At 38.3% G+C, this 23600-nt stretch overlaps 2 protein-coding genes across 3 annotated transcripts in view; both read right to left on the reverse strand.

The window, feature by feature from the left end:
* Positions 1–327: 327 nt before the first annotated feature.
* LOC127814180 (ubiquinol oxidase 2, mitochondrial-like) lies at positions 328–1894 on the reverse strand. Its single transcript, XM_052355496.1, is given in 5 exon segments — positions 328–582; positions 668–1156; positions 1293–1421; positions 1520–1563; positions 1566–1894. Coding segments are annotated over 5 exon segments (918 nt in total). The 5' UTR covers positions 1762–1894; the 3' UTR covers positions 328–522.
* Positions 1895–3192: 1298 nt separating this feature from the next.
* LOC127814177 (formin-like protein 14) overlaps positions 3193–23600 on the reverse strand; it is a 32467-nt gene continuing 12059 nt past the window's right edge. The window contains exons 8-18 of one of the 2 annotated variants that reach the window (XM_052355487.1): positions 20617–20715; positions 10150–10191; positions 9978–10058; positions 9831–9881; positions 9595–9676; positions 9422–9516; positions 8851–8922; positions 8618–8734; positions 5810–5878; positions 4034–4100; positions 3193–3926 (exon numbers count right to left, since the gene is read on the reverse strand). In XM_052355487.1, coding sequence (XP_052211447.1) covers positions 3742–3926; positions 4034–4100; positions 5810–5878; positions 8618–8734; positions 8851–8922; positions 9422–9516; positions 9595–9676; positions 9831–9881; positions 9978–10058; positions 10150–10191; positions 20617–20715 — 960 coding nt within the window. In that variant the 3' untranslated portion in view covers positions 3193–3741. Of the gene's footprint in view, positions 3927–4033; positions 4101–5809; positions 5879–8617; positions 8735–8850; positions 8923–9421; positions 9517–9594; positions 9677–9830; positions 9882–9977; positions 10059–10149; positions 10192–20616; positions 20716–23600 lie in introns of those variants that run through there. The other variant, XR_008026295.1, reaches the window with a different exon arrangement.

Genomic DNA, 23600 nt, shown 5'->3' on the forward strand with positions numbered 1-23600 from the left:
TTGTCTAATTCTTTTGCCTTGCCTTCACATATTTAACAACAAATTGTTATTCCTCCATCCCAATTGTAACTTCCTTGGTTACAACCTATGTTTATAAACTTCTACCAAACCTATATATACTACTAGCTTGGCATTGAATTCTAGTGCAAGCAACCCAAAATTTCACATCATTTATAAATATATTCATTTTGTTGTCCTTGTTTATTTTAAATAAGATTTGAAGGGGAACTGAGTAAGTTATTTATACATAGAATTTTTATAATTTATAAATATTAAATTTATTTTTTATAATTTAAATATTAAGATGAATTACATAAACACTGGGTGTAATTTAACTCATTCACATAGACAGAAACGACATAATTTTTTTACATGGCTTTTTAACATTACATTGTAGCAAGCAAGTAGGCTGTACGGCACGGGAGGATGCAAGCCGCAGAGCAGCAAGAAGCAATATTTAAATGAATTGAATAATTAGGTGACAAATGACACGAGATTTTGGAGATTCATTTCATTTCATTGCTAGTGATAGCCAATCGGCGCCGGGTAGTCCTTCAGCTCCATTCCTTGGCAATGAATGTCCTGCAATTCAGATTTCAAATGCCATTTTAGATAGAAATCATTCTCAATATGATCTCCTTTTCCAGTCATCATCGAAAGCACTTACAGATGCGAAGTGGTTGACGTCACGGTGGTGCGCCTCGTCGGCCCGAATGACGGTGACGACGTCCCGGAGCGTGGAGTCCGGCGGCATCCGCCAGTAGTCGATGGCGATCGCCGGCGCCGGCACGTTCTCAAAAGCGCCGCTTTCCAGGTCGAGGAGGAACTCGGAGTAGGATTTGACGGCCTCCTCCTCCAGGTAACCCACGATGCGGTGAGCGAGCTTGGGGGAGGCCACGTAGGCGAGGAAGTAAGCGTTGAAGAAGACGCCCTGGACGGCGAAGACTAGGGCTCGCTCGTACCATTTGGGCTTGGCTAAGTCGATGAAGGTCATGAGATGCATTCTCTCGTTCTCGGCTTCGTCGAGCAGGGCTTTGATCCAGCCGCCGCTGTGCTCGAACCGCCGGAGGGATCTGCAGTGCAGCAGCATCCCGCCCACCATCCCCGGCACGGCCGCCACCGTCTCCAGCAGCATCGCGTGGCACATGTGCCTCCTCTGCCGCAGCATCCAACCAACAATCAATTAGCCATAAGTCAATAATTATATTTATATATTTACGAGTTTGACTTCATCACTAACAACACCATGTCAGCAGCTTTAGGGTATTTGAATTGATGTTTGAAACAAATACCTGAAAGAAGAGGTGAGTAGGGTATTTGAGAGCTTGGACAGTCCAGTAGGCAAATTTGTCCCTCAGATTGGATGGCTGGTGGTGCTTATTCACGTCAATGCTCAGGTCTGCTTTGTATGCTTCCCATGGCTGCCAAATCATCGTAAAATAACACCATCAATTATTTTATTTCACCAAATCAAAAATAAACCAAGTATATTCTCTAATAAATAATGTTAGCTGCATACCCTGAAACAATTCCACTTCCACGGGGACCCATCCTCGTTGGTAACCCCCAGTAGCTCACGATAGGCTTCTTATCGCCCGCGGCCTCCTTAGCTGCACCGGGAGCCAGGGTGCTGAGGTTCCTTCCTTCCACCATGGAGATCCTCACCCACTGCATTCCCAGTGGCCTCGAAATCTCGGACCCAAGCGTACCCAGCTGCCGTAGAAGCAGCCCAGAAAATTTTGTGGCGGCAGTAGGATTCATGATCTGTCAGCTAGTGTTTGGAGAGAGGGAAAATGAGAAAGAAAATGGGAAGAGCTAGCTTGTGTTTCGATTGCGCGTCTGTCTGGTTGGGTGCATGTGATATTAGAGTGGCATTTGATTGGAGGTTTATATAGGAAGGGTGTGTGGACTGGGCTGCCCGTGGGGTTTAGTTGGTGATTGGGGCATGCATATAAGCCTGTATTTTCTAGGAAGGAAAGCATTTCAATAGTGACTTATCTTACGGATTCATGGGACTGGGAGCCGCCTGACTTGAATGGGGAGAATGGAAAATGACGAAATGTTTATGTAATTGTTTTTTTTTATATTCAAATAATATTAATTATATTAACAATATATTTTTATTGGATTTTTCATATAAATAAAAAGGAAATTCTTATTGTAGGTATCTAAATAAATAATTAGAGAAATATTATTTCAAATAGAAAATTATACAAATAATAATAATAATAATTAGGGCAACATAATGTGATTTCTTGACATCTATTACATAATAAAAGGTCAAAAAAATTTAAGAAGGAATTTATTTAATTTTCGTGAACAAAGTGATTTCCTTCCAACTTGTATAATACGGTCACGTAAAGTCAAAAAATATCTATTATCGTGGGGTTTAGTCGGTGATTGGGACATGCATAGAAGTCTGTATTTTCTAGGAAGGAAAGCATTTCAATAGTGACTCATCTTACGGGTCCATGGGATTGGGAGCCACTTGGTTTGAAGAGGGAGAATGAAAAATGACGAAATGCTTATATAATTATCTTTTTATATTCAAATAATATTAATTATATTAATAATATATTTTTATTGGATTTTTCGTATAAATAAAAAGGAAATTCTTATTGTAGGTATCTAAATAAATAATTAGAGGAATATTATTTCAAATAGAAAATTATACAAATAATAATAATTAGGGCAACATAATGTGATTTCTTGACATCTATTACATAATAAAAGGTCAAAAGATTTCTAGAAGGAATTCATTTAATTTTTGTGAACAAAGTGATTTCCTTCCAACTTGTACAATATGGTCACGTAAGTGGGTGGTAAGCTTGCAGATCCAATTCCTTCCTTCATTACGCAAGCAGGATGAGAACCCGTGATTTATATAAACTCTAATTAGGCAATCATGCTACTCCAAAGGCTATATATTATATATTTTCAATTCAAATATTTTATTCATATAGAATTATGGGTTTCAACGACAACGAAAATGATTGACCTTATAAAAGGTACGTGTTGGTGCCAAAATTGGAGAGCAATGCGTAAACAAACATTAATGGGTTTCACAATTGTGCATCGTATTCGTCTAGTCTGCTTTGAAAGCTGACCAACACAAGTCCAGGTCAACCCCAAAAATATTATCACATTTTCTCTCTCCTCTCTCTTCTGCTTACACAACGTCAACGACCTAGCTAAATTATGAACTTTCTCTTTTGATTTGACTACGTAAAGTATTCCTAAAAGAATTACATTATTAATTCTTGTTTGGCTTCCAAATGTGCAAGTTTGAGTCACAAGAATCAGTGGAGAGCCACGGACAACTTAGAAATACAACACAACTTTACATATAAGACTCTCTCTCTCTCTCTCTCTCTCTCTCTCTCTCCCTCTCTCCAGTGTCAATGGATGATGGGGTTGTACAAAAAATGGACTAAATAGCCACTCAAATCATCATCAGCCAGTAGCCAGCACCTAAAACAACGACATAAGAATCGATCAAATATGGTATGGGCTCATAATTTGTTGATGAATTCTCCTAGAATCAACCTGGTTCCACGAAAATTCCCAGCAGCACAGAAGGCGGCAATGGCTGTTCCGTCACCGGCAGTGACTGGTATCAGCAATGCGATGATGATTCATCATTCACCCGTGTGTTCTTGAATGAGCTGTAGGTGTCCAGGAATCCCCAGCAGCAATCCAGTCTTGTCCAAGCAGCTACCCGTATGAGGTTACTTTCTGCATTCAAGATGCGTGTTTCTGACTTCGAAAATTAGCCTTCACGCGATCCATGTCTGCGCCCTCTTTTCTTGCAGCCTGCTCTTTCATGGCTTCCTTCTCTAGCTTCTTCTTTTCGGCATCTGCCAGCTGCTCATTCTCGTCCCGTGCTTTGTTGAACATCTTAACAAAGACAGCCAGGATTTGTGTCACTGCAAACACAACCAAAAGGGCAAAGGAAAGGAGACGGTATTGTCATCTTTTTGTATTCAGTTTGATTGCATTTGATTCAGGCGATCAGAGCTTTTAGCAATCAAACCTTGTTCAAAAGGACATCTAGCCGGGTCCTCACCAAAATACTGAGATAATGAATCTGCACTTCTTCCCTGTAAGATGAATGTGTTATAAAATTACCAAGGGCGCATAGTTCTGAAAGGCGATAGGCGCATCGAGACGCAAAGGGTCCCAGAGCCTAAGGCACGAGGCGAAGCGCACCTTTGCAAAGTGAGGCGCACCTTTTAGAAAAAAAAACTCAAAATCTTGTAAAATCATAAACAACTATCAAATTATCAATAACAACACATGCATATCATTCATGATTCATCATCTTCAAATATTAAAACTAACATCAAAATTGATTCATTAATCATGCAAATTCTAAACTAGAAATATCATCAAAATTCAAACTCAAACAAGTACCAATCATCATGTAAAGTTCTAAACAAACACGTAAACACTATAAGTCCACAATCAATAAAGAAGTTGTTGAAGTATGTCTTGATTTCAAAATGAAACCCGTTATTTGACCCAACTCGGATAATTCGGGACAAGACTCAAATGTGGATTTTTCATGAGAGTTGTGGTGATAGCGGAGGGCTTGGGCCCCAAAGCCCACGACTGCTCTTGGGGGGGGGGGGGTTCCCCCCCCCCCCCCCCCCCCTTCAATGGTATGGAGCAGCCCTAATCTCAAGATATATATATATATATTCTCATTCATGTGATTAAGGGGGTGAGGTGAAAGGGATTAAGGGTGTAATCAGGGTTCCTGGGTTTGAGAGAAATCAAGAGATTGTATTGCTTTGTTTTCTTCATAGTGAAATTGGTTGCCTCTCCCCATGGACATAGATCACACATTGTGATTGAATCACGTAAATCTTGTGTTTGCTTGTCTTTTATCTATTTGTTTGCTTCTCATTTCTATACATTATCACGACAGAAGTTTTAATGAATCATCATCAAGAAGATCATCAACATCAAGGTCAATATCTTCATCATCCCCTTCAATCACCCTTTCATGTTCTTCTTCCTCTCCCAATTCTTCTCCCTCTTCCAAGTCTTCATCATCTTCGGTCTCTGTCTCACTTTCCTCCTCTTCAATCTTCGAAGTTACTCGCCACTTTGAAGTCGAGGTCGAAGCCGAAGTTGAACCCAATTGTGATCGAGTTTGTTTTAATTCTAATTCTAATCAAATAAAACAAGTAAAAAACTCACGAGAGTAAGTTGGAACCGAGAATGGCAACTGGTTTCGGTGGGCAACAGGGTTGCTTGACAGCTGGTTTCATGAGGCGTGCCTCACGCCCCAGCGCCTTGTCGTGCAAGGCGCGTGCCTCCTGGAAAACGCCTCGCCTCGGCCCAGTCAAGGCGCCTTGTGCCTAGGCGCTCCTTTAACATCTATGTAAGGGCGAGCCAATAGATCGATGCCTTTTGAGTATCTCTTGGTCTAATTAATATTAACATCGTAACAACCAACAATCACTGGTCAACAATAATAAAAGTAATCACAAAAGAGATGCAGTTATGTGGAAGCAAGTGAAAAAACAAAGGACCAACCACCAAGCCCAAGTAAACCCAATGTCATAACCACAGCCTCGATAATATTCTGTTTGCCGAGGGAGAAGGCTAATCTTCTTAGAATAAGAAACCAAATATGTGATTCACATCATCAGGTTCAATTTTCCAATATGTAGGGTTCAACTTATCAAGAGAGGATAAGCGTCACAATTATGAGATTCTTGCAGCAAAAGTTACATCACTAAGAACGAACCTGCAGATTTTAGCACTAGAAAATATAATTAAAAAAAAAAAAGAGACTTACCACTTCAGAGTACAAGGAGATAAGCGATCTTACTTCAGCTTCAGCAGTGTCAAGGAAATTCTTCAAGACCTGAAAGGCACAAGTAAAGTAATGATTCTTAGCTTAGCAAGGAAGAATGTGCATCCTAAGATTTTTTCTTCCCTTCTTTACTCTAGTGCAATCTAGTTGGGTAAATTATACTTAAAACCCCTGTTTTGAGAAGTCCCTTGTGATTTCATGAACAAAGGTAAAACATGAACTGAATCTACTAAATTAGAAGAATGTGCTTTTTGCACTAATTTGGCCAAAAAACATTTGAACCATAAGATATGTTTTCTAGTACCTGTCACCGTTTGTTTGTCTTACTGCCAATCTGTTAAATCATATGGACTACAAGGAAAATTATGAAAAAAAATTGGAGTACAAAATGGAGTGTTTTTCATGCAAACCACGTATTGTAACTTGCCAATCTAGTGACGTACAAAATCAAAGCAGAGAGGTAACTCATTGAGCAGAATAGTTTCAAGGAGCAAATAATTAAATTCTCTGGCATATTAAAATACATAAAAAGGATGAAAGAAAACAAGAGAATCCAGATTCTTCTGCAACCATATAAATATGTTTTAATTTCTAGCAAATGCATTTAAAGAGATGATGCAACCCCTCCACATTAAGATGACTACATTAGGATTTGTTTTCTTTCATACAACCCTCCCAACCAGCCACATAAGCATGGGAGAAGATAACTGGTGGCTCCTGACATGATGTAAGAAATGATAGGGAACACCAACACAGCATCTTCTTACCTCAGCTCGTCAACTTATCAATTATTTTATTCTCCACAAAAGCCATCAGACATTTATAAAACAGGAAGCTAAATGGGAGCTTGATACAAACAGTTGATCAATACAAAAAGACCATTGATTCCTACGTTGCCTTAAAGAAAACAGTCTGATTTTACACATCTGCCCATGCATACTAAATGTTTTTAGTATATATACTCTAGAACACTAGTATTACTATGAAATCAGCTAATCAAGATCATTTGTCATGCTCAATAAAAGCTGTCCAAATCTGTCCTTATCCCACCACACCCTTAAAGGTAGAAGTTTTCACCCAAAAGAAAATACTCTGTTTAGAAAACATAAAGAAAACATTATTTACTTAATTGGAAACACAGCATGCACTAGGGGTTGGAAAAAACTATATAATCCAATAACACAACTCAACAATGGCACGGAGCTAGTGGGCTTGGGTTTAGCTTAACCAAGTTTGTGTCAAGATTGGATTAGCCAAAAATTGATAAGGAACTAATCATGGCAGGTTTAGGTTTACCTGTTTAATTCCAAAAAAGCATGAATATAATTAAGTGGGTTAACTGTGTTAAATTATATCACCCCGGACCCATTTAACTCATGTAACCCGTATAACATATTTTAAAAACATATACAAGAATTAAAAAATATATAAAGAAATTTTAGTCTGTAATTAATGAAGTTAATTATTTTGTTTATTTTGTATTGTTGAAACATAAATTGGATTTTAACCTTCATGTAAAATGTTCCACATTTAACGGATTAGCATGACCTATGCCTGTAGGCACAGCTTGTGAACCATCAGCCACAGTAATTGGAGGTAGCATATTAGATGAATTAAAATGGGAGAACAAGAACTTATTACCATATATATGTTCAGAAGCAGCAGAATCAATGATCCTAAGGTTAAGTAGTGAATGAGAATGATGCAAAACTCAAACCAAAGAAACAAGAGTAATCCCGATCACTCAAAACCAATATCAATATTCAATATTATTCATCAAATTTTGCCACCACCTTGTTGAGGTTGTGTGGCAGATTTTGAGGCTGTGTGGTACATAATGAAACTCTCAACAAGTGGAAGAAAAGAAAGAAGCTAAAGATCACCAGGAAAGACAGATCTGGTTGACCTAGTTGACAAAACCTAGCTTTAGATAGATCTGGTTGATGAACCCTAGCTTCCGATGAACAACAGCAAGAATCCGATACAAGTCCAAACCTTACAGAACCAGATCAAACCCTAGCTTAGATCGCAGCAGGTTCAGTCTTCAGATCACAGAAGAAACTCAAGATCTAGGGAACAAGATGATGTTCCAACCAGTACCTGATGTGTGATCCACTGGATATTGCAATCAGAATGAAATATCTGGAATTGCGACCAAGAATCTGATCGCAATCAATATCTGAGTATAAGAAGTTGTTTGATGCAGAGAATCTACTCCAATTCAATTCTCTAGGGCTCTGATACCATGAAACAGATATGGAAGATATAGAGAGAGAGAGAATAAATGGAGGGAAAAACTCAGAGCTTTCAATTGTATTCAGTTAGATCCAGGTATATATATTCCTGCCAGGTACAGGTTTGTACACCACAAAAGCTATCTACAACATACAAACTAACGAGCTATATTATGTACAACACTATCTGCAGTTTCAACAATAGGGTTGTATCGTGTCAATTCACACTGGCACGATCTATAATTAAATAGATTATTCAATTCACGTTGGCACAATCTATAATTAAGTAATTGTGTAATGTTTGGGTTAACCTTTGTTCTGTTATATTCATAGGTCAACAGGACTGAATACAATATACACGTGTATGTATGTATATCTAATTCATCAACAAGACCAATGACTCTTTTATGCATAGTCCAAGCAAGTGTATGAACTTGAGTATCTCTTAAGTTGCAAAAAACTATACATCAAGTATTGAATTATGAATTAAATAATCAAATAAACCATATACTGGGGAACAGATTCCTTAATGAAGTAACCTAACACAATTCCTCACCTTCTGGAAGCCGGCAGAAATGGCACCATCATTCTCTGAAGCAGTGAGTTCTTGCTCAACCTTTTCAAGACCTTTACTCACAGCTTGCATTTCTTCAGCTAAGGACTTTAATTGGATCTGGTATTTGATATGCAGATGGGAGAAGCAACACATTATAATTCAGCTGTAACTGCCCAATTTACAGATTTCAAGAAGTGTGACAAGAGCTTACATTTGTAACATTCTAATCATACCTTAGATGCAGCTTCTAAGTGAACAAGATCCTTGTCAAAATCCAGCAATTCTGGCATCTTCTCAGCAAGGAGCTAATGAGGACAAAAAGGCAACTAACTATAGCATCACATAAAAAACCAAAGAAACTTTGAAAGAATAAGGTACACAGCAACACACCAAGACATAACCCACTAGGTTGGCAAGTTGCAGAAGCACAAAAAATTTAATAACAATAAATAAATATTAAACAATTCGATTAACAATTGGAAAATAGGAAACAAATACATGAACATTATGTATGTGAACCAATTTGAAAAACTGGACTAGTTCATACAATTAACTCCCAAAAATTAATGATTGCAAGTGATGCATTCTCTCACAGATGCTGCATAGATCCTTTTGAAATTTTTTATTTAACAGAAACCCTCTGGCCATAAATCAAAACCCATTAGATCCTCGAGATTCTGCAACTAGCAGCTTAAATGATCCTATTGGCTTGGCAAGATAAGTTGCAGAAACTAAACATTAACCAAAAATTATGAGACCAAAAATACAATGAAGCATTTGCAGAGGCATTTCTAACATTTCTACCTTGCACAAATAATGCATCAATGTCATTTTATTATTCCTCGCACGAGTATCAGACAGCTTAAGTAGGCTGTCTAATTTGAATCCTATGGCAGATCCTGAAATATTGAAGGGTCCATCAATAATCATTGTTCAGAAGCATTTTGAAAATGAAACTTCATAGAACATGACAATACCTCGAGCAGTGCCTTGATTCAGTGCATTTCCCAAAGTGAGAATCGTTTGCATTATTTGACGCAATTTAACAGATTCTTTTACCTGCAATTGTGCACATGAAAATGACAGCACCAAAAAGTGACGAAATTTACAGGTTCTTTTACTACAATAGCACATGAATGATTATGGCAGTTAAAGTGACTTTTTGCTGAGACTTACTTTACAAACCCAAAATGAAGAAAAACAAATAGAGTACCTCTCTAGCAGCAACATTAATTGTGTTCAGGCTATGTCGTAAATCATCCACCTAAAACAAACTTCAAGGCTCTAAGCATATATATAGGTAGAAATAATTTTAGCATTCATGCTCAAAAATATAAGAGCAACTTTTAGACCAACTTACCTGACTGGAAAAAGTAATTCTAAATGCAAATACTCGCAATTTGGACTCCACACGTGGGACCTTCATTAACTCCAGGAAAAACTGAAATGTTCACTAACCACAAACTTGTTAGCAGTACAAATGCAAGATCTATTTACCATCTTTCCATCCATGATCAAGAGAAGAGAGGAACCTGTTCACACTTTCCAAGCATATCCTTGTCCCCGGTATAGTTCTGAGAGAGAAAACAAAACCAGTAAAGAGATAATAAAAAATTAAACATGATTTTGAAATTATCTCAAGACATTGAAGAACAAGGCACACCAGATAAAAATGTACCAGAACCTCAGAAACCCATTGATGACTTTCTAAAACAATCATGTTAGATAGGTTGTGTGTGTCGTGTTGGACTGCATCCTAATAGCTTAGTGCTTGGCAAATGTTGATCGGGGATGGTGTCAGAGCTTCATATAAATTATTGGGCCTATTTCCTGGAAAGTTTGCTGCACTCTGTTCTTGGAGCCTAGGCGCAAGTCTTTTGGAAGTGAGGTGCACATTTATAAAAAAATCATATAAAATACTTATATATCATTTTTTTAATATATACCTATAAAGAGATAAAAGCAAACTTATAAAATCATAAATAACAAATAACCAACACTATATTACTATAATAACAACTAATATTATTTCAACCATTATAACAAGTTAATAATAACTATTGTAGTAACACTTTTTCAAAAAAAGTACTAGAAGTCTAAAACATCAACATATAGCATTGTTTCAAATTCTAGTTGTAACACAAGACAAATTAATAAAATGACAAGCAAGTAAAAAATGACATACAATTTCCAAACATAAGAAATCACAAGTATTATTTAAATAGTCCTAACATAACAAAACATCAACATGAATCACCGTTTCAAATCTTAAAAAAAGTTAAAGTTACACTCATTTCTCAATCCTTGTCAAAATATAAAAAAACAAAACAAATCTATGTGAATGTGCTTTCATATTGACCAAAAAAAGAAACACATTCTTCAATGACAATCAAGCTAAAACCTTTTGGAAATAAAAAGGAAAAAAAAACTCAAGTTCATGCCAACAAGTTTAATACTGAGGTTTGATGGTCAAATCTGCTATTGAATCTCTTTCAATCCATTCTCCCTTCTCACTTCAGGGTTTAGGGTTTTATGTTGAATAGCTATTGAGACTTGAGAGTATTGTTTTAATGTTAGGGTTTTATATTAGATAGCTAATGGAGTGTTCAATTGTTTGAAAATTTTTCTTTTAATTTATTACTTGTTAGATTTTAACAAATGCATAAAAAAAAAAAAAAAAAAGGTGCAAAAGGCGTGCGCATGGCAAACTCAAGGTTAGGTGTGTGGGGTGCACACCACAGAGCTTTGCCTCTGCTCAGCCTTGAGCCTAGGCATGCCTTTGACAACTATGTCTCATGGTGCACCCTGTCCATATCAATCTGTTTGTTTCTTCCCATGTGCAACAGGAACAGACTGGAAAGCTTGATATATATTTCAGCAGAGGTTCAACTCATATATCCAATGAATTTTCCCTTCCGCTCCATTGTCCTTGTAGTACCTTAAACATGAGCCAAACAGTCTCCAAGAATCCCAGTATAAGGCTACCAGCAGTCTTTACTGCAAATGGAAAAAACTACCATAAGGTGCTTTCTCCCGTCATGTCAATTTAATAAGTTCTCCAACTTGTGGCTAATCTAACATTTTATCAGATCTTATCCCTATTGCTGTACATCTACCTGAAACATGCCAACCTCAACCACAATAATGGACTGTTTGGCCATGTTGTGAATTGACATTTAGAGTAGATGTCAATATTTCCATACTTCAAACAGAAAGTGAGTCTTGGTACAGCAGTAAGGTTGCTCCATTGTGACTGTAAGCAAGAGCAAACTATGTAAAATTGACCTTCCAACCCGCACTGGAGACTCGAGCACAGGGTCCACCTTTATCAATATTTTTCTACATTTTTTGCTCCATTGGATAGCAAAAAAATAAATGCTTTCGTATAACAACAAAATATATTTTTCTTCTGTGAAAGAGAAGCAGAAGCAAAAGCAACGGAAATAAATATTTACATATCAATAAAAATTATTCTCGCAAAAGCACTTTTAATAAAAGTAATTCTTGTGACAACAAATTTCACAGCAATACCAAACAGGCACTTGGTCTACCAAAGTACTTCCACAACACTCAGCATCAGTTATGTCACAGAATAACCTGATGAATAGTAATCTAAGTCGATTAAAATACCACAATAACACAATAGGCCAAAACCACTTCTCTCATTCATCCATCTAGCTTTAGTTTGATGCAACTTTGGCTTCAATCATCCAAGATTTAAAAAAAAAAAATCATTTTTTTAAATATATTAACATTCGTTTTCATTTCAGTATTTGTACTACACTATCATTTACCTGCTCCAAGACTTCAACTTAAAACACATGTAATTTACTTTATGAAATTAAGAACAAAATACTGAGAAGCCCAATATTGCCATATGACTCATTCTATGACACTCCCACAACTCATCCACAAATCAACCGATATTTCTCATTGCCTAACTTCATGTCCATTTTCATACTTCTCCAGAAAGGAAAAGTTCATTGATTTTCATTTTTGGCACCTCTCTTAATACACAGACTCTTTGCAGCATTTCCAAATTCTGCAACAAGTTTAAATTTGTGGCCACAGGATAAGATTTTTTTACCCTACAATTAGTGATAATTTAAATTTATAGTAGTTAAAGTTTATTCTACAACTATGGTTTAAAAATGCAATATATATTGTGTTAACAATAAGTTTTCAACCACAAGCACAAAAGCCAAATCCTTTTTTCTTCACTGCAGTTAATTAACAAGTAATATTTCCTCGTACAGAAAACCAATCAACCATGAAAGTACCTGTTCCAAAGGTTTTTCATTTTTTCTTTTTTCTTTTTTTGACGAGCAATGAAATCAATAAAAGAAGGCATAAACGCAAACCTAATACAAAACTAACAAATCAGAAGTACATATATAAACAGGACAAAAGTCATCAAGAAAATGGACACTAAAAGAGCATAATCCCTCAGACATAAATAGGGAAACAAAGAAAGTTTGCCTTCAAGCAAAGAACGGGATGCTCTACTGAAGATTGCTGCTGCTGCTATTAAGCCCCATAACAAATACATAAATTCACATGAGTCACTAGCCAAGCGTGGCTACATGGGCAAATACAAGCCCTTAAGAATCTAAGATCCATCATTACCACAGCCATCAAGCATTTTATAATAAAAATTACATAACAAGACGTTAAATCTTTACAGCCACCAGATAGTGAAGACATAAATAATCCACTCCATGACATAATTCACACATAAAGCACTAATCCAACACAGTTTGCCTCCTTTTTGCAGGTTATCAGAAATAAGGATCCAAGGGAAGTTGTTCAGGCTAAAAGAGTCATCCCAAGAGGAGCCCCAATCTCCAAATAACTTTGGAGGTGAGACAGCATCCCTGATCACAGAGAAAACTACAAAACAAGAAAACAAAGAAAGCTCAAATTCTAGATAGATGTTAAAACCACCGGTTCTCCTCCTGTTTTCTAATAGGGCACTCATGAAGGCAGAAAAGAACTGTCAAAGAGTCATTATTTCAGTCATGGAGAGTAAATCTAAGAACCTCAGAAGCCGGATGACACCAACTGCAGTGGAAGAAATACACTGACTCATAAAGGTCCAGAAAGACCTTGCAGAAAGGCCACCGCCACACAACTATCACGCCAAAATCTTACCTTAACAATACTGTGCACCCTAAGCTCAATCAGTGTAAAATCCCAAACCCTGAATATCTATCCACAGCCCACACCTATAAAGGTACTTTGCCTGAAGACCAACCACATTCTTAATACCCATACCCACCACTGTCCATATCCAATCCCTCTTGTGAGCAAATCATAACACCACGCCTCTAAAAGACTTTATTATAAGACAACTATAAGATCAACTTTGTTGTGTGGCACAAAGTGTTGTGCAGAAAAACACCAAAACATGCAATATAAGCATAATGAAGATGATGATTGTGCAGCCATACAAGAAAAGATCAAATTAGAAATAAGAATATTCATAAAAAGGTTAAAGTGTCTCTTATTGAAAATAAGATATGTGAGACATGACTAAGATGGTTTGATCATGCGAAAAGAAGACAAATAGAGGCTCTTGTGAGGGGAATGGATGAAATGGAACAAGTATATAGCAAAAGAGGTAGAGGAAGACCAAGAAGAACTTGAGAAACACTTGTAGGTATGATATATGTTGGATTAGCTATCAATTAGCTATTAGACTAGCTATGAGTAGTAGACAACTAGGCCCTAATTTTAGGAGTATTTTTAGTCTTAATTATTGTACAGTCATACTATAAATCTTAATAGAAAGAGACTAGACCTCACTAAGTTCTTCTCAGATTCAACATGGGTATCAGAGCCACCACTCAAACTCTAGTTGCAGTCACGGCCTCCTTGCTGCCTCAACGTCACCGCTGCTAGTCTCCTCCACCAACTCCAACCTGTATCCCCTTCTCGCTGCAGCAGCCTTCAGCTCCTCGCTGCATTTTCCGTCACCGCCATAGCAGCCACCAGATCTCACTACCTTCTCCAGATCTGCCACCGCAGATCTCGCCGACACCACCAGATCTCGCTGCCTTCTCCAGATCTGCCACCCCATGGCCTCCGTCACCGCTGCCTTCTCTAGATCTACCGCTCTGTAGCCATCCATCACTGCTACCTTCTCCAAATCTGCCACCGCCGCAGCCATCCATCGCCGCTGCTGCTGCTCGCGGCTTCCTCTGCACGCCACCTAGCTCCGGTCGCGCCTTGCTCAGATCTGGCTGCCATCAACCAGATCCGACAGTGTCTTGCTCAAATCTGACCATCAATCTTTAGATTCGCCCAAATCCAGCAGCTGACCTTCAAATCTGGACCAAATCTGATGTTGTTGCCATCTCCTGCCAGTCATCAACCTCCAGATCTGCTGTTGCTGCCATCTCTGGCCGGCCGTCAACCTTCAGATCTGGCCGCGTCTTCCTCAGCCTTCATTGCCCCAAAACTTCTACATTTTCAACCTTTGAAGCAGAAGCCAGATTTTTAATTTGTGAGGAGTCAAAAGCACTCCTTAAAAAGGAGCAAGCTACTGCCCACTCAGATCTCAATCCAGATTTGGGTTTGCTCGACCTGCTAAGCACAATCCGTTTCAAATCCATTAAGCCTAGATCTGACCCATCAGACCAGATTTGACCTGCCAGAACTGTTCAGACCCACCTGAACCATATCCACTCCAGTTCCAACAAATCTTCCATTAAGGAAACTTCAAAAACTACCTTCCATCCAAAAATATGGAGAGTCCTTCTGACAGATCTGCCATTGAAGACGCTTCCAAACTGCCTTCCATCTAAAATATGGAGAGCCCATCATCTTCAGTCACTTTTGAATCTAAATCTGCAAATTTCTCTTCTCCTTTTTCTTCCTCGCCTATCATTACTTTTGACAAACTAGTTGGAAGTAGCAATTACATGTCTTGGGCTGCCTCTGTTGAGTTATGGTTCATAGGCCAAGGAATGGAAGACCACTTGAGTAAGAAAGTCAATGACATTCCTACTGTTGAGAAAGCAATGTGGAAGAAAACCGATGCTTTTCTTTGTAATATGTTATGACAAACCATTGATCCAAAACTATATGTCATTTACAAGGCATATAAGACTTGTGTTCCAGTATGGACAAAGGCCAAATCTCTTTATACAAATGATATTCAACGTTTCTACTTTGTTATTTTCACTATCGTTCATTTGAAACAACAAGACATGGATATGTTTGAATTTCTTGGCCATCTAGAATCCCTAAAGCAAAAGTTCAACTCTCTGTTACCAGTTGATAATATTGCAGAAGAATAGTTGCAACAACGAGATAAGTTTTTTATAGTTTTGGGATTCACTGCCATTCGATCTGACCTTGCTCCGGTCTAGGATCAAATATTATCCAATCCCACTATTCCGATGCTAGAAAATGCATTTGCTAGACTTCTTCGGGTATCTTCCTCGTCTTCAGTCATCGATGGCTCTTAAGTTGATTCCTCTATCTTGGCATCACAAACCTTTGGCAAACGAGAACAAGGGAACAACCGAGGCGATAACTCACAACGAGGTAACCGTCCTAAATGCAGTTCCTGTCATAGGTGGGGCCATTTTTGAGAACAGTGCCACAAACTACATGGTCAACCACCACATGCTACTAACGTGGCTCAATCTGTCGCAGTCAATTCCTCATCAACACCTTTTGAGAATCATTCTTCTCCTTCCCTTATTTTGACTGGAAATGATTACGAGGACTAGCTTCAATATCAAGCTTCTAAACAGACTGTGTTGTCATCCATTGCTTCCGTGGTGTACACTGGTAATTCTATTGCTTATGTTACTTGGTCTACCACTCTTGGACCATGGGTTCTTGATTTTGGTGCAACTGGTCATCTCTCTAATAAGTAATAACCAAAGCCTCTTTTCCTATCTCTTTCTACTTCTTCCTATTTGTCAACTGTTACTCTTGCCAACGGTACAAAACATCTACTACAAGCATTGGTCAAGCACAACAGCTCCCTTCGTTACCTTTAGATTCTGTTTTATATGTTCCCAAAAGCCCTTTTAATCTTGCTTATGTTAGTAAACAAACACATACTCCTCATTGTTCCATAACCTTTTTTGTTGATTCCGTTGTCATACAAGACCGGGGTACAAGACAGATAATTGGCGTCGGGCGTGACTCACAGGGACTTTATTATCCCGACAAGGCATCTTCACCAGCAGCCTGTATTTCTACTGAATCTCCAACTCTTCTTCATAATCGTTTAGGACATCCAAGTCTATCCAAATTACAAAAGATGGTCCCGCGTCTTTCCACTATTTCCACTTTAAATTGTGAGTCGTGTCAGCTTGAAAAACAGTCTCGTACTTCGTTTCCAAAGCGTGTCAATAATCAAGCCATGTCCCCTTTTGAACTTGTCCATAGTGATGTTTGGGGTCCTTGTCATGTTCCTTCTATTTTAGGTTTTCGATACTTTGTCACTTTCATCAACAATTACTCTCGATGTACTTGGGTATTTTTACTGAAAAACCGTTCAGAGTTATTTACTATCTTTAAGGACTTTTGTGCTGAAATTCAAACTCAATTTAATGTTTCTATTTGTGCCTTTTGTAGTGACAATGCTAGATAATATTTCTCAGCTCCTTTCACTACTTTCATGGCTTCTAAGAGTATTTTACATCAATCTTCATGTGCCTATACACCCCAGCAAAATGGTATTGCTGAGCGCAAAAATCGTCATTTGATTGAAATCCCTCACACTCTTTTACTTCATAGTCATGCTCCTTTTCATTTTTGGGTTGATGCTATTCTCACTGCATGTTATCTCATTAACCAGATGCCTTCCTTTGTCTTACAGCATGAGGTCCCTCACTCTATCATTTTCCCTACTCAAAGTCTTTATCTCCTTCCACTTCGTGTTTTTGGGTGCACTTGTTTCGTTTATGATATGACTCCTAGTCATCCCAAATTTTCAACCAAGGCTCTCAAGTGCATTTTACTTGGTTACTCACGACTTCAAAAAGGCTATCGGTGTTACTCTCTTGATCACCAGCGTTATTTCATCTCTGCCGATCTTACCTTTTTTTAGGCATCTCCCTTTTTTCTCTCCTCCCCTGTTAAGAGTCATCCAATTTCTGAGATTCTTCCCACTCCTTACCTCTATTCTCCTTCCTTCGATACTACTCCTACTGTCCCTAAATGTCTCCTTCAAGTTTATCATCGTCGTCCACATCCTTTTGCAACTGCTGACGAATAACCTGATAACTCGTCTCGTGCTTAGACATCTTCACCTGCCTCATACCAGCCAGTTGCTTATAAGCCAAGTGTTGACCCTTCTCCTGAACCCATTGCCACTCGAAAATGTATACACTCTACCCGCAACCCTCACTCCATATACACCTTCCTTAGCTATCATTGCTTGGCTTCCCCCTATTATGCTTTTGTGTCTACTTTATCTTCTATTACTATTCCTAAAACTACTAGTGAAGCACTTTCAGATCCAAGGTGGCGTCAGGCTATGGTTGATGAGATGGATGCTCTACATTCTACTGGCACTTGGGGATTGGTTTCTCTTCCTCTTAATAAATCTACTATTGGTTGTCGCTTGATCTATACTGTGAAGGTTAGTCCTGATGGGAAGGTTGATCGCCTTAAGGCACGCCTGGTTACCAAAGGCTACACTCATATTTTTGGATTGGATTACAGTGACACTTTTTCTCTAGTAGCTAAGATTGCCTCCATGGGCTTGTTTTTTATCCATTACTACAATGAATCATTGGTCTCTCTATCAGCTAGATATTAAGAATGCCTTTCTTCATGGTGATCTTCAAGAGAAAGTTTATACGAAGCAACCGGCTAGCTTTGTTCCTTAGAGGGAGTTTGGATTACTGCAAACTTCACCACTCTCTTTATGGGCTGAAACAATCTCCGCGAGCTTGGTTTGGACGGTTTATTACAACTATTCAAGAATTTGGTATGATTCGCAGTGAGGCCAACCACTCTATTTTTTATCGTCACTCATCCAATGGTCAATGCATTTATCTAGTGGTTTATTTGGAGGATATTATCATCACTGGAAATTATCAGGACAGTATTTTTCAACTGAAAACATATCTCTACAACTATTTTCAAACTAAAGATTTGGGTAAGTTAAAATATTTTCTTGGCATTGAAGTGGCCCAGTCCACAAGCGAAATAGTTATTTAGCAAAGGAAATATGCCTTAGACATTCTTGAGGAGGCTAGCATGCTTGATTATAGACCGGTTGATACTCCCATGGACCCAAATATTAAGCTCTTACTAGGACAGGGGGAGCTATTATCTGATCCTGGTAGATATCATAGACTTGTCGCTAAACTACCTCATTATCACTCGTCCAGACATCTCTTTTGTTGTGAGTGTGGTTAGTCAATTTCTGCAGTCCTCATGTGATAGTCATTGGGATGCCGCCATTCGCATTCTCAGATATATCAAAGGTGCACAAGAACAAGGATTGTTATACCAAGATAAAGGTCATACCCAGGTGATTGGGTATTCTGAAGTCGATTGGGCAGGATCTCCTTCAGATAAACGCTCTACTTCCGAGTACTGTGTTCTAATTGGTGGTAACTTGGTATCTTGGAAGAGTAAAAAACAAGATGTGGTTGCTAGGTCTAGTGCCAAAGCAGAATACTGTGATATGGCCTTGGCAACATGTGAACTTATATGGCTGAAACAATTGCTTCAAGAATTAAAATATGGCAAGGTGACACAAATGAAATTAATCTGCGATAATCAAGCCGCCTTGCATATAGCCTCAAATCCAGTCTTTCATGAGAAAACCAAACACAGAGAAATTGACTGTCATTTCATCAAAGAAAAGATTCTATCCGGATGTATTGCAACTAGTTTTGTTAATTCAGCCGATCAACTGGCAGACATCTTCACCAAGTCTCTTCGAGGTCCTCATATTAGTTTTATTTGTAACAAACTTGGTGCATATGACCTATATGCTCCAGTTTGAGAGGGAGTGTTGGATTAGCTATCAATTAGTTATTAGACTAGCTATGATTAGTAAACAAGTAGACAATTAGGTCTCAATTTTAGGAGTATTTTTAGCCTTGATTATTGTACATTAATACTATAAATCTTAACAGAAAGAAGCTAGACCTCATTAAGTTCTCAGATTCAACATGTAAGGGCCATACAAAGGATAAAGCCATAGATAGAAATGACTAGCAAGCTAGAATTCATGTAGGGTCAAGTAGGATAAAGGATTGACATGTTGTCATTGTTGTGCAGTTTCAGGTTTCACATTCTTTCATCTGTCTATGTTTCAAAAATTTTACTAGTGGTGGATACTGGTAAAGCTTGGCTAAGCCTATCTATACACAGCATACTAGTCTAGCCTGATATTGGGGCAACATCACTTCATCAAAGCAGCAAAAAATTATTTCCACTTCATTGTTAAACCCCGTTGTCTCTAGTTCACAAGCAATTATTTTGATCTAGAAGGACAATACTCAACTCTAACAACCTCTAGCATATAATAATAAATGGCAACATTGTGTCTAAATCATGAGATGTTCAATACGTGACATTATTTGGACATACATATGAATGAAATGAGAAATATAAATGGATAATTAGGAATAACAGACAGGGCATATATACTGTTTTATATTTAAGCTTCAACTGGTTAGAAATGGCAAGGAAATACAGAAAAATAAAGAAAAAGAACGGAAATTTGCAAACAAATATCTGTTATCAATTTGAGCTAACATGGAAACACTTCAACTACAACTACAAGCTTCTGCTGAATGATAACTACTTACACATAAAGGCCAAAATTTATGCAAAGAAAAAAATAAAATCCAAAGTTATGAGAACACCAGTTTGTAAACAGATAGTTAAAACTTGCTATGATATATCATATTATCACTTCAAAAGATACCAACTCAATCTCAAAGATATATTAAACAATTTTCAAAGATTACCAACTCAAGCTTGATCTGAAAGATACAGAAAGACAGTACCTTCAGTGTCTCCATTTCTTCTTTTGTAGGACAGAATTTAATGAGATTCTCAACTTGGTCAACATCAAGGGCTGAAGAATCCAAAGCCAGAACTGCCATCTACAAATCAAGGAATTCCAATTTAGCTCACCACGGTTCTAGATACATGATTCAAGAAAAGAAATCCATATTCATTAATCATCATCATAAGTCATATTTTCCACTCATTGTCAAAAGTAATGAATGAAATCCACTGCCGGGATATAGTAGTTCAGGAATACTATAGAACCATCAGAAACCCAAAAAGGAGATAATATAGTAGCTGCAAACACAATAGCTGACATATAGCTAATAATCCTATTACACACTTCTCTGGGCCACATGTATCAGTCCCATTCTACTAGGCCTACTGCTCTCCTTATTTGGAACAGCAAAGCATATATAACAAACTGCCCTATTCTCATTCAATCTTACATTTACAATAGAATAAACCCTTAAGAGAATACATTTAGTGTAATGTGAACTTCAGTTTTCTCAAAAATATAGATCTTTGCAGCAATAGAAGATTTGGAGGCTCCCCACATTGGCATTGATTTTGGATAGGACTTAGTTTTTTGCAACAACAATCATTTGTGTTAATGGCACCCCAAACCATAACCTTTTCCTTGTATGATTATAACCTGCATCTGTTCTTATGGTTGCAAATGGAATTACAGTGAGGCAAGTTAACCAGTTCAGACACGATTATATAGATGTTGGATTTATATTTTGAATAAACATAGAGACACAACGTCACAATATCACTTTATCCTGGCATAGTCATCAGTATATCCGATCCATTGTTATCAGAGCGCATATTCAGAGAAAAGTGGACCAATTTGTTGGTTGTCCAATCTGACTGCTAGGATCTGATCAAAGTACAGAGCTAAATGCATAGATTTTATAGCATTAGTGGTTTTGCATCATCATGGACTAAGAACCAGAGACACATTTAACAGCATGCCACACTCGTGTTGGATTATCATACATTCCTTTTGACAAAGCTGAACACGCATCCAAACGTGTAATCTTACTCGTTTATTTCTTCAGAATCACAAAGGTCAGAAACACATGAAAAATATTTGCAAATTTAAAGAAAATAACTTGGAATCTAATAATATTCTTAATTCTGCTCCTTCAGATTTTTATTTGAGCAATTTTAGAGCAAAACTTGTAAAGCTTTTGAAAATATATATTAAAATCTTGTGTGTATACTCCTTTCCAATATGTAGAAATGGAAAATGACTTCTACTTTTGCAAATGGATTTCCCATCTAGATGTATGCGCGTGCGCATGCACGCGCACACACGTACGGCCCAACATATGCAAAAAAAATGGCAAGGAGGTACTTTGGGCCAGCCTATATGTGCAACCTAACAGGTCCATTTAGGCTCCAGAGCAGGGAAAATTAAACCCCAACCTCAGTGCGCAGCCGAGCACCTCATTTGGCTATATGCACAGACAGGAGAGTGTCACTAGCTGAGAGAGAAATTCCAATTGCAGTTAGTGGCTGTTGGTACCTTTGGAGTCACATTTTGAGCCTCCTTGTTCATTCCAGGTAAGTAAGGGATTTAGGTGGGGGTTTCATTTTTGGGTGTTATCTATTCTTCTCCTCTTGGTTATCTCAGCAGTGATTCAGTTGGGTTTTAGGGCACTTGAGCCTTTGTTTCCATTATACACTACATAATAATCTGGGCATCATTTATAACCTTTTCTCAATTCTCTTTTGTCACGATAGACAAGAGAAAGTCCTTGAATCGGTGTGATACAAGGACGGGCAGAGGGGAGTGGAAGAGAGAGAGAAGGATTAGAAAAGCGTATGAGGGAGAAGAGTATGAAAACAGAGAGAATAGTGGAGGAAAGTTCTTAATTCATTCATGTCCTCTCTCCATCGGTGGAGGAGTTAATATACTCGCTCGGTGGGGAGAATCTCGCCCATGCAAGCGAATACAGCCGATTACCTCAGATCCCTTTCCTAACCAATTCCTTTGTCTTTTCCTCAAGCCTTACACGTGGCCTGACATCTAACCGAATGCTAGCTGTAGCAGAAATATTCTGACGGAAATAGGGAATTACAACCAAGCAGAAAATAAACTAGGCTAAGAGCAAAAAATTAAAATATCCGTGGCAGGTTCGTGACAACTTTCCCCCCTTGAGATGTTTCTTGCCCTCAAGAAATGCTGAGGAGGCTCGCAACTCTCGGAAATTGTTGCAGTAAGCTTGGAAGATATTCCCAGGTGCTATGGTGAGTGTCCTCCTGCCTCCATTTCACCAAAACTTGAATGAGGGGAATCCCATGGTTATAAATCACTCTTTTGTCCATGATAGCCTCCGGCTCCTTCTGCTCATCCTTCTCCTTCTCCTTAGATGTTGCTGGCAAGGCTGAATTGACTTGTTCGATTCCGGTGGATTTCTTAAGGAGGGATACATGAAAAACTGGGTGTATGTGGGTACCTTCCGGTAGCTGGAGTTTATAGGCCACTTTGCCTATTTTTTCTGTGATGGTGAACGGGCCAAAGTACTTGGGGCTTAATTTAGTGACGGGCTGTTGGCTGATGGACTTCAGATGCTGGTATCTTAGCCGTAAGTATACTTGCTCTCCCACTTCAAACTCTCGGTCGCTTCTCTTTCGATCCGCGAATTGCTTCATCCTGTTCCTGGAAGAGGCCAACTCTTGTTTTAGTTGCTGCACCACTTCCCTCCTCTGCTGCAAGTAGTCATCTACTAATAATTCCGTAAAGGGTCCTCTTACAGCTGGAAGCAGCGGGGGTTTAAACCCATACAATGCTTCAAAGGGAGACATCTTTAAGGCTGAGTGATAGGTGGAATTATACCACCATTGAGCTAGGGGAAGCCACTTGTGCCAGTGCTTTGGCTGCATGATACACATGCATCTCAAGTATGTTTCTAGTACTTGATTTACTCGCTCCGTCTGCCCATCCGTTTGTGGATGGTAGGCTGTTGAC

Source organism: Diospyros lotus, chromosome 12 (assembly GCF_014633365.1).
Source record: "Diospyros lotus cultivar Yz01 chromosome 12, ASM1463336v1, whole genome shotgun sequence".
NCBI classification, from domain to species: Eukaryota; Viridiplantae; Streptophyta; class Magnoliopsida; order Ericales; family Ebenaceae; genus Diospyros; species Diospyros lotus.